This window comes from Limulus polyphemus, unplaced genomic scaffold, assembly GCF_000517525.1.
Source record: "Limulus polyphemus unplaced genomic scaffold, Limulus_polyphemus-2.1.2 Scaffold5029, whole genome shotgun sequence".
NCBI lineage: Eukaryota > Metazoa > Arthropoda > Merostomata > Xiphosura > Limulidae > Limulus > Limulus polyphemus.
Genome location: NW_013670639.1, coordinates 5,761 through 18,503, shown reverse-complemented (window position 1 = coordinate 18,503; position 12,743 = coordinate 5,761). Strand labels below are relative to the sequence as shown.

Below are 12,743 nucleotides of genomic sequence, written 5' to 3'. Positions count from 1 at the left end.
CACTGAAGATACTGGGGGGGGTCAATGATTTTCCTATTGTTAAATTACTGTGCTAGTAGTGCAAGAGATAACAGAGAAATCTTGTGCTGGTGGTTACGAATTGCCAAGGTGGTCAGAACATTAGAATATTTAAATAGTGTGGCTAGGGCTTTAGGCCATTCTGTCTTGGTAAAATACTTCCATGAGATAAATATTATAAGGACCATTAGAAGGAGGAGGAGCCCTTACCTGTATCAAGTCCCATCAGGCTGGACACATCCACCTGGAATTCTTTGGTGGATTTGTAATGGAATGTCCTGTATAATACTTCCAGTAAACACCTCATTCTTACATCTTAAATAATGAGTGGGTTCAACTGGTTTCTTACTGGGGGAAGGCACCACTCACAGAGGAAACTCTCTACATAAATTTCCCCAGCCTCTTGGAAATGGAGAAGTAAGTAGTAGAAAAATGGAGAAGGGAGGATTTGAGTAGGAGAGAACATAGGGATGTATGCATGGACCACTGTCACCATACAAATTCATCTGGAATTGGGTCACCACCATGAGACAATGCAGTGGGTTATCACAACTAAAGACAATAGGTGTGAAGGAAGGACTACATCTGATGATGCTGTCATTTTAGTTGTTGTTCTTGTTTTTGTAAAAGGTGTGGAAAATGCCAGGTCAATTCTATAAATATACAACCAAAGCAGTCTTGTAGAACACTCTATTTCAACAGCAGGCAGTAAGCAGGGTCAGGTGGGATTAACACTGCCCTTATCCCCTGCTCATTGCAGAGTTCAGGTAACTATTCCCTATAAGGCAATGCAGGACATTCAGTATGATCAAGTGACACCAAACAAAATTAAGTGTTTCATAGTTCCACATGTTACATTTTTTGTTTGTTTTTGTGATGATGGGTACAAAATAAACTGTACACACCAGGTGGTGTTATGAAATGTGTCAGGAAAATGGAGATCAAACAAGATTAGTGATGGAACTGGAAATTAAAAATTAACAGCCAAAATTCACTGCCCAAGAGCCTCTGATAAATGGGGAAGGTAAATGCCAGAGGCATAAGAAACTATCCAAAGATTTAACTAATTTAAGAAGAATGCTTAGTATTAGCAGCATAGTAGCATGCAATACTTCCATCAACAGTCAATACTAAAAGAAGGCAAGAAGCCGTGATATGCTGAAACAAATGTGGGGTAACAGTATATAGCATCTGGTCAAGAGGTACATCATGGTAATAAAAATAGTAGTAGTTTCAGCAGATGAGCAACAGACAGGCCTAACTGAACATAAAAGATAATGAAAATCATAATGATTGTTTAATGAGAAAATAAAAGGGAGAGAGCTGAGAGAGAGAAAAATTCAATCACCAACTTGGGCAGCCCAAGTCTTCAGAAAAAAGGAGTGTTCAGGAAACACATCAAATGGTCCTTAATATACAGTACATGAGGTGTTCACAGCACAAATGTCCAAACAAAGGTGAATAAAAGCAAGCAAAAAGAAAAATGTCTTCAGAGGCAAAAGATATAAGGAACGGGAAGTAATGGTATACAAATAGGGGTCATGTTAGATCCCAAAGAACCATACAGATGAGAAAAGGAGCTGTATGAGGGGAACAGTGGACAAAAAAGGCCCACAAGAGGTTAGAGAAAACAGGTGAAAGAAAGGGATGAGTGCCAGGCAGGAAGCAACAGTTGTGGTAATATCATTGTTCTGTAACCAGCAATAGTCCCTAGTGAAGTGTGCAAAGAATGGAGAGGTGGGAATCAATGGTTTCAGAGACAGAAATCTACTCCAAAAAAGTTTAATACCAAGTTTCACAACAGCCTATCCTGTGAAAAGGGGAAAGGTGAGTAGAAACGATAGAATGAGAAACAGGAAAGGGTAGTAGTACCATATGACTCCTAAGGTTAGGTAGACAAGTAAAGATAATATAAAAATGAGAAGATCACAGTAAAGAAAGTAACAAAGAAGAAGAAAGAGGTGTGCAGCAAACAGACATAAGAGACTGAGGGTCAAGAAATACAAAAGGGTCATAACCTTATACCATAACAAAGGATTCACTAAGATGACGAAGACAAGGAAGACGTTGACCAAGACAGAGTTGGGACAAAAGGAAGGTCATGAAGTAAAGCAACTCAAGAGTCATTGTGATATATAGGTAAAAAAGAATATTACATATCTAATGTACAGGCATAATAAACAGAAAAGAAAAAGGTACCTGTTCCTCATTAGGGAAAGAAGAACCACAAGCAAAGACTGGAGGTAGAAGATCTAGCCAGAATCATTCACAACCAAAGTAGGATCCACAGAAGCAATAACACAGAATGATGAAGGACCTGAATAAGTGAGCTAAAGTGGTAACTACTGAGGAGCATCATCAGATCCATTTACAAATAATGTGCCTCTGCTCACTGTTCACTCGAAGAAATGTCCAAAAAAGGAATATCTGGGCCTCAGAATGTAACACTAAAATAAATGTTTTCTAATAACTTTTCAAGTTGTTGTTTGAAGCAGCACAAAAAAGAAAGGTTGTGATTAGAGAAAAATAAGTTGCAATCAGGTGGATGGAACAAAAGTGCAACAAGGATAAATGTAATGTAACACTACAGAAAGAAACACATCTGAGTACAGGCAGTGCTGAATAAGAATGAACTTATAATCATGTGCTAGTGCTCACAAGGATTACTGTGCATGGAGGTTGTGTCATCCTCCTACTGATGGAGGGCTACAGCATTATGACCACTGCATCATAGGTTGGGGCATTACACATAGATATGTGTAGGGGTGAGAGTTTATTTCTTATGGCATGTGCAGGAAATTTCACAGTAGTTGTGTGTAAGGTAATAGCTCTTAGTGGTGCAGCAGTAATTAATGTTTCCAAGTTTATTTTTATTTGCTACTTTCTATTTATTTGTTTATTACTGATCTGTTCTCACAAATCACTGTACAGCCAGCTTTAGTAACTAGGCTTTTTCTACAATTTATTTGATAAATGATTTATCATTAATTTTCAATTAAGTACCTAAATGGCCTTGTTTTTGTTATATACTTTGATTAAATAATCCATTTACAGTACTTTTACATCCTTCCCCAAACTAGAACTCAATGTCAAGCACATAAAATGTCCTGAACACAATGCACACACTTTTAAAATGTCAAGTTAAGCTCTGATGTGATTATATTTAACAAATATTTTTTTTTTTCTTTCCACTTTGATAAAAAAAGATCCACAATCAGTCTTTATGCTTACCATTTTTAATATCATACTACTTGTGATGTAATTACTTACCAATACTCTATTTTCTGTCTTTTCAGGCTTAGTTTCCATACAAACCATACACTTCAAGGAAACCTTTACATTTCTTCCAAGTGTATTTTGAATACTCTCTAAAAAAGAGCAAAAAAGAAACAAATTGGTAGTATACATACTGTGAGATAGGGAATTCTAATATTATTTTTTTATGGTTTTGCTTATCATTCATTTATTATTCCTTCTATCATTTAGTCAACTATGCTAACGCAATGTACTCTCTCCCAACCTGACGTTACCACCACGTGTGTTCCATGTGCTCCGGCCCATGCACTTCAACAACTTGATGTGTCAGTCCAAGCAGGTAAACTTTTCTTCTTCTCTCTTCCTTTGACTCTTCTTCTCAACTTGACAGCTATTCCACACGCTTTGAGGCAACTTAGCTAGTATAGGGAAACCAATCCATAATAGAAATTTTCATCTAGTCTATTACCTCCGGATAGAAAGTAATTGTCAGTATATATCACATATTCCACATCGCTCTTGAAAAATCAACAATACTCTAACTCCACGTGTGAGGCTGAAGAGAAACTACAGTTTCTAAGCACCCCTCATTGTCTCCCAAGCCCCTCTGGGGCTTGTGCGAGATATAAAACCAAAATAACTGCCACGATAGATAGATAAATAGTTCAACTATGAATTTTTAGTTACATTAAAGCTCTAGCTCACCTTTTAGCTAGAACAGTTTGAGTTTTAGTGTAAGAACTTTGAAACAAACACAGCTTCCCCTAGTTGGTGATGTACAGATATATATGTTGTGACAGATTATGTAACTTGCTAGTCTCAGGAGATGTAACATTGTGGTCTGACCACTAAATAAAAACCCTTCTTTGATCTTAAATGAGTTAGTTCATGAGATATAGTTAGAATGAATTACTGCTGATTGTTACTCAATATTGTTATTGAACTTGAAGTGGTTTAATTTTGGAAAATTATGCTTTTTCAGAATTAATTTTTTTTTCTTCTGGTTCTTTTTCCTAATTCCTATATTTATTGAAATTAATAACACTGACATTTATGTTGTATTATTTGTTAATATTTGTATCAAGTCCTGGCCAGACACAGATTTACAAAATGTTTTGTTTTTTTGTAAGTGATAAAACTTGTATTCCAATTGTTCGAAAGTTAATATTTTTGATTTAAAAATTATTAACTTCCAAAAGATACCTCTTCTCACACTACAGCTAAAACTCCACATTGATAAGGTGGAGGAGCCAGTGAGGACCTTATCCATACAGAAAGCATCTGCATAGATCAAGGGCATACCAATAGAACATTGGCACCCTAGTTGGGTAACCGCACTACATCCAGAACAGGTATGCTCTTCACCTGGAACTTAATTCATGTACTGTAGGTGGAATTTTACATGATCTACCATCACTATTGGTCCCTATATCCCACGTTGGTAGCTGGGCAGATAGACCACAGTGATATATATATATATATATATATACTTGTGAGTGGATCCCAACCTGTAGCCATAGAGTGATGTATTCTGAACCACAGGAATCATGACAAAAAGGTAAGCAATACTGAAGTGGACAAAGCTTCTCCTCAACCTGAAGAAGTCCAAAAGACAACACCCCAGCAGTCTCTGGTATGTTAGGTTCAACTGTTTCTTGGCTGCTCTTTGGTTAGTTCCATTACTATTTTTGATGATATCTCAAATGCTCTGGCTAAGGCTGCTCACTCAACACCTGTGGACTTATGTTTCAGCCCAATAACTGACTCTGTGAGGTCTCAAACATCTGATGCACCTGCCAGCTATGCATCTTAGTCCATGGACTCAAACAGGTGGGAAGTCAGGCCAACTCCAGGCTTTTCCACACCAAAAAGAATGTCCTGGTGAGGTACTGAGATTCCTCATAATTTTCTTCCTTTTGTGGCAGTATAAAGGAAACTTTGGCACACTAGAAAATGAAATGTCACCAACTAATTGAAAATAAAACATCAAAAAAATGCAAGATCAAGGAATTCCAATTGGTCAAAAGGTCAGCTAGGTGTGTGGAGTGAAGAAAAAGGATCATAACTGCCTAGTTACAATCATTACTCCTCTTTAAAAACTTTCTTTCTTCGTGAATTAATTTGATTAAGTGAAATTTCTATGGGGTTTATATGTTCATGCTCTAAAAACCCACAGAACATGTATCCCTGACATAAACTTCTTTGTTCACAAACCTCACTGGGCCTCCACTTAATGAATACATTCTTTAGGTATTCCTGTAATGATAGCCACTAAATTTATCCTTCAACCCACATCCATTCTTTCCATTACAATTTGATCATTACATACATAATGTCCAGTTCTAGTAGGAAAAGAATGGGGTGAAGACTGCAAAACTGGATCTTTCACATGAGCTGACTTGAGGCAGACAAAGTTAACTCTTATTTTAGATGTAAGAATTCACTAACTCTTTCACTGCCTTTCCTTAGGGTCTACATCCAGTTACAAGATTAGTTCTAGCTATAGTGTGATATAAAAAGTTTCATTACATAGATCTAATTTTCTGCCTACTCCTAGTACACATATAGCCTGCATTTTCACACATCTTATATTTCACCTTGTACCGAAACAATGTTATGAAAAAACTTAGAAGACTGTGTGCTTTACTAAATATTTCAATGTGTACAATTGAAAATATCTTATATCCCAACCAAATAAACCACTAGGTGCACCAAATTTATACATGTTATCATATTTAAGTTGCTGTTTGTGAATTTCATATACTAATGATAATTTCATCTACTCATAAACATTTCAATATAATCCAAATGAAATATCATGAACTAAACTTACCAAAAACAACTAAAGCTGTTTTCTCTCAGATATAGTGTGAATCTCTCCATTACTCTTATCCTTTCATGAAAATTCAATTCATGCCAATATTCTAATGAGCATTAATGAAAATAACAGGTACACTGTGTCTTCAAATAATACCTTATATGCAGTAATCACATTTAACTTCATATCACAGTCTTAACATTAAGACCAAATCATGTTTCCATTCATGTGTATTTTAATGTTGTGCTCATTATATAATTAATTGATTCATGTTATACAAGACTGGCAATTGACTTAATATAATGTTCCTACATGCTTTTGCACACACACATACTTATTACCCCCACCATTGAAGGTGACAGAGGTTATGTTTTCACCCCTGTATGTGTGTGTTTGTCAGCAAGATTTCTCAAAAATGGATTTGGACAAAAGTTGGTATACATTTGGACTGTGATCCATCTTAGAAGTGTTTAGTTTTGGAGTGTAAAGATCAAAGGTCAAGGTCACAAAAATACAAACAATCCCTGTTATAGTTAAGTTTAACCTTAGCCAAATCAAATTGGAGGTCAGTGGCAGCAATTTCCTAGATCGTCAGAGTTGAATATTCCCTCAAGATCTAGCACTTTATCATCTGACTCATCCTGAACAGTCAGATATATACTCTTCACTCTTTCATCATCTTCAGAATAAGAGTGGTTGCACCTTCATCCAACTTCACGACCTCTTCTCCTGAATATTGATCAAGCTAGTTCTCCAGAGAACACAAGTTATCAATGTGTATTATGTGCTTTCTCACATGCCTTTACTGCATTAATGGACCAGCTCACTAGAGCACAAGATGAGGCCCTCTCTAGTCTAAACTAAGAGGCTTCCATGCTGCTAGCATAAACTAAAGCCATACCTAGTCTCCACTTTGATATATTTGTTCCTTAACTGTCTTGTCCTTTTGTCATATAGCAGCCTTTCCTAGCTGTTACGATGCAAATACATATGCATTATCTAAAGCAGTCCTTAACAACTCCACATATTCTTGTGCGCACTGTGGGATATTCACTTTAGGTGGAGGACCATACATCACATCTACAAGGATTTACTTATCAGATAACATTAGCCTATTCAACATTAACCTATTTTCAGATGTGGGTTACATCATCATTACATGGGGTAAATGTTCCTTTCGGTCCTTTGGAATGATATTAAGAAGCTTATCAAGCACAGACTTCACAGTCTGTCTCACCCTTTCTACTAAACCATCAGTCTGGGTGCATCTCTTCATCACATTCAACACTTTACACAACTCAGATAACAGATGACTGTTAAAGTTAGCTCCTTGATCCACATGGATCTTTTCAGGTGCTCCAAACTGAGCTATCTAGTACTCTGCCAGTATATTAGCAATGTACTGTGCAGATATGTCAACCAATCGTTAAACCTCTGTCCACTTTGTGAAAGTGTTGATGACTATGAGTACATGCAGATAGCCTCATTCCATCTCTGGGAGTGGATAAGTTATACTCTGCTAAGAACCAACTGTTGTTTACCTTGTTTCTGCCAGCTTTTTCTCTGGATAGCACACACACGTAATATAGTGTTTACACCACCACTGAATGTCTTGACTCAAATGCTACCAGAAGAACCTAATATATTGGTGTCTTCCAGTCTTTGTATTATGTGGTGGTAATTTCAAAGAGTTCAAAATAATTGGGAACAGAAGGACGAGAAAGGGAGAATGTATGGCACAATGATGAACTGTGAAAAATATGCCTATTTTGTCAATAGACAAGAAGGGAGGAAAGATGAATAGAATGAGAAAGAAGGAAAATAATGCTTGGAAACAGCTTGAATGGGTAATGAAGAAAAATTTTAATATAAGTTTAACATAACAGCAAATGTACAATGTTTTGACAAGGTTTTGTCATCATCATTACCCATTCAAGCCATCTCCAAGCATTATTAGTCTCAAAGTGGGTTCTTTGTCATCGAGAAAGAAGGAAGGATACACGTGAAGAGAGTCCAGAATGTCTTGTGAGGGACCACACAAAACCCATGTGTGAAGTTGGAGTGACAACATATCTGGATAGGAGAGGGAGTAATGAGACTGAAGGACAAAAGAGCAGGAGAGAGGTAGAAAAGGAAAGACTGAAGAAGGTTCAACAGAGGAAATCAAGGCTGAACTGGTCAATACAAAGGTACAAGAAGAACCTGACAAGAAGTGTCCTGTGTGAGGAAGAGAACATGAAAGAGGAGACAAATAGGAGAATAAGCACAGAGAAAGAGGTCAGTCTGGTCTAGCTTGAACACATCCAACACTAAAGCTAATGGAAGCAGAACAGGAGACTGAAGTAGGGGAAGATTGATGTTGTGGTAATTGGTAATTGCATCTATAAGAGGAGTGCCCACACAAAAGCAAAGTCACTTGAAAACCTGATGAGTAAGGTACCACTCCATAAGCAAAATCTTTCTGAGCCTCAAGAAATGATCTGCAGAAGAATCAGGACACCTGGAATATGGCAAGCCACCAGTCTTACTACTTGTATGTAATGAGTCCAGAAAAGAAGGTTGAGGGTGTGGAAACAGAGAGAGTGAGACTGCCTGGCAACTGATATAGGAAACCACAGTGGAGTTATCTGTATGGCTCATAACCACATAATCATGTACAACCTCAAGAAAATGATGCAAAGCTCAATGAACTACCAACAGTTCCAATAAATTCATATGATGGGTCATTTCTTTTGGAGAATATCGATCTAAAGTCTACAGCAAGTTGAGACAAGTGCCCTATCCCATCAGGGAAGCATCTGACAAACTATGGAGATCCAGATAAGAAGGAGGAAGAGGAACAACTGTGGTACTGGTTCTGTTGAGCTACCAGGTGAAATTTGCATGCAAAGAAGAGTAAAGAATACACTTCAAATGAATGTGAATACACCCCAAGGAGATAAGGGATTCCATTGAAGCTCAAGTTTCCAAAAGAGGCAGAACCTCCCTTGTAGGGAGAGAAGGGGAAAATAGAGCAGTGGAAACCAATCACTCCATCTTCCTCAAATGAAGCAGAGAAGGCTGGACTCTCCTGAGATGAGAAACAAAAAACACACCCAAATGAACCAGATACTGAATGAGTGTGAGATGAGACTTCTTTTGCTTGACTAACCAATGAATACAAGCCACCTCTAAAAGGAGAGGAAGAGTATTGCCATAGGAATCCAGTTGAGAGGGAGCATGAAGAAGCCAGTCATCCATATAATGGTGAAACTGCAATCCCAAGCTCCGAATGTGATGAGAAAAAGCATGCACTACTCATAAAAAAATGTACAGTTCTGATGCAAGGCCAAAAGGGATAGCATGAAACTGATAAATCTGATCTTCATGAACAAATCAAAGTTAAAGTCTGAATGCAGGAGAAAAAAGCATTCAAGACACCTACCTTGGCCACCCAAAGAATCAGAGCAAATGACCACTAGAAGCTGAAAAAATGTCTCCATGGTAAACTGAGATAAGGTGAGAAACCGAATGAGATGTGAATGATTTAGAACAAGATGCCAGTCCCCAGTTTTCCTGGGAAATACAAACAGAGAAGAATGAGAAACCTATTTGACAGTGCCATTGGTCAGTATGTCTGACACTGCCTCTGACAGATTCTGGCAAGAAACTGGATCGTTTGGAAGAGGGTAAATAACAGGAACAGGAGACAAGGGGAGAGGAGCAGAAAAACAATGGGTAAGGCCCTCTGAGAAAATCTGCAAATTCTAACATTTGGCCTCAAACAAACTTCAAAGATGTGCAAACTGAGCTAAATGGTCCCCTACTCTTCCTGAACCTAGAAGACAATCATTGCTAACATTGATGGTACTCTAGTCTATAGTATATACATGTTGGAAGAATGGATGGGAGCAGAGGAATGGGAAGAGGAAATAGAAAGAGGAGAGGAAGAGGGGTATGTGAAACAGAAATGGACAAAGAAGGAGCTTAGGAGAGACAGGAAACAAGTAAAGATAAGAAAGAATGTTGCATGCAGCCTCAACATGTGATCCCAGACAATCAAGTACCCCCAACAAAAATGTTCTGGCAGAGGAAAGGAGCCAGACAAAATAATCTGAGATAAGAGAGAGGCAATAGCACTTGAGTAAGAAATCAACAAATCCAGCAACAGATCAACCAGGTATGAAGTAGTAAGGCCAAGGAAGATAAATGTGCCAAAGTAGGGAAGATAAGTAAATATGTATCTGCCAAAGACCTCTAAGGAGAATGGTGGATTGCCTTAGAAAGAATGGAAATGGAGGAAGGATAGGGTAAAATGAAAGTGAGTGAAAGACAATGGTTGGAAAAATTGAGCCCTTAGGAGAATGGTGGTTTGCTTTGGAAAGAATGGAAATGGATGAACGATAGTGTAAAATGAAGTGAGTAAAAGACAAAGATGGGAAAATTGAGCCTGAGGAAAAAGAAAAGAAGATAGAGGATTTGACTCCCAAATCTGAAGAAGAGACTCCAGTGTTTGGGAAACCAAAGAAGGAAATACAGCTTGATGTTAAGCCGAGGCATATGTGACAACAAGGTAAGGAGGAGGAGGTATGCATGCACTACAGCAAAGTTGAGATAAAAATTATCCAATATGGACTGAAATATCCGGAGAGGGAGGAAAACATAAAATTTAAAAGTATGGAATGAATTGAGAAATAAAGGACAAGAATTAAGTGATACAGGAAAGATAAAAAGAAAGTAACATACCTGAGAAAGTATGTCTCAAAACTTACGAAAAAGGTTTAGGTAGACCCGCAACAGCATGGATAGAATATTTGTAAAAGGTAGATGTTGGGAAAAAAATGTCAAACCCCCTTTGTCACAAACAGGGTTATATAGGATGAAGTATATCAGGTTTAGAAGAAGGTCCAGGCCACATGAAACACAGCTCCTCCCATCACATATTAACCTTCAATTCCACCTTAGTTGTTAGTCTAGCATGAACAACATCTTATTGTTCCAAACTAAACAAGTTACCTTCTCTTGTGAATTATAATGTGGAAATAAAAGGCCACAAAATCTGTAGGTGCAGAAATTTAGAAAACAAAAATCCTAATTGAACACTTCCACAACTTTTACTGTTTTTTCAGGTACTTTCACAAAAAAAAAACTTATATTTCAAAAGCTCACATGCAAAAAATAAAACACACATGTACAAACAAGTGACAAATTGAAAAATCAGTATAGAGGGAACCGGCTACAGTATGAGGGTGTGTTGCACTCCTATTTGTGGAGGGTTGTCACATGCTCATTTGTATGCAACAGTTCAGCAATATCACATGATTTTAGGTGGGAGCCTCAAGGCTAGTAGTGAGTGACAAAGTTCACATACAGAGGTCAGCAATGAACTGGGAAAGCTATGTGAATTAACCCTTTCAATATGGGTCACAGGTGAATGGCAATGTCATCTCATTTGTTGACTCGCATTTAAAAATTTTATTGAACTACTATTTTATGAATTTATATCAATAAGTTTGGTATCAAACTGTAGATTATAATTTAAATTTTAGAACTATACATTACTCAATTTCTTAATTGAAAAGTAAATATTAAAAATATACAAATAAACATTGATTTTTGTCACGTGGTATGTTGAATGCAGCTCTGGTTCAAATGTTTGTGAAGTCAAAATACTAAGTATATAGCTTCATACGAATTAGAAACTCAAATTACAGATATTGACAAGCTACAATATAAAATAAGGTCTTATATTTTCTATTTGCTAAGATATTGCTCACATAATAAATCACATACAGTGGCACACCACTCACCTCTTTCCAATTTTGGAAACACTACCTTATATATATATATATATATATGTATATATATACTTACTTACATATATGACATGAATAACCAATAGGAAGCTCAGAATGTTCCCCTAGTGGTTTTCTCAGCCTTTCTAACATTCCTTCCACCATCTCTTTCTTTTGAATCAAGATTTCAATGAGGTAGGTTGTGTCTTTAGTCTGTTCAAAATTTTGTTAGACCCAAATACAGCTTAGTTACAAAGCTTGATAAATTATAGTTGAATTCTATGGTACTGATGTAGTAATTTATGATATTTTTAGTTATTCAAAAGTATATATATATAAAACCTAAAAAAATATTTTGTTTCATATCCTCCACGTGCAACATTTTTAGAGGCTTAGCAACCTATGTCAAGCAGCAACCAAGTACAAAGGTCGTAACTAGAAGAGATAATTGCTTGCTTTACTTCTTTATTTACTGTTCTATGTTTTAGGAAAAATAACTTTAAGAACTTATTTCAAAATCGCAATAATCTATATATACATATATAATATATAACTGAAATGTGACTGTATTTAGTCGACTAAAACACAGCCAAGGCAAGTTACTTTGTACAGACCAAAGGTCACCTTTACGTTATTTGATATGGTAATATGAGTGCACGTGAGCCACATCTTTGTAACTTCTGTATTGTTAGCCAGGCAAGAGTGAAAGGTCAATATAATAAAAATAATAAACATATATAAATGTATAATGTTATGAGATTTAAGCTATTTCACCTAAACATTTATGTTTTCGTGTTATAATTTGTATTCATTCTGGAATGAAATAGGCATAATTTATGTTTATTTCCCAACTTTTTATGCTGGATGCAGGATTGGTC

General features: G+C 36.7%; 1 protein-coding gene across 1 annotated transcript in view; it reads right to left on the bottom strand.

Annotated features, from left to right (window-relative positions):
- Positions 1–12,743, bottom strand: part of LOC106472031 (F-actin-uncapping protein LRRC16A-like) — a 60,690-nt gene that overhangs the window by 42,854 nt on the left and 5,093 nt on the right. Inside the window, exon 2 of the mRNA XM_013932660.1 lies at positions 3,289–3,386. Within this exon, the coding sequence (XP_013788114.1) occupies positions 3,289–3,386 (98 nt within the window). The remainder of the gene's footprint in view (positions 1–3,288; positions 3,387–12,743) is intronic.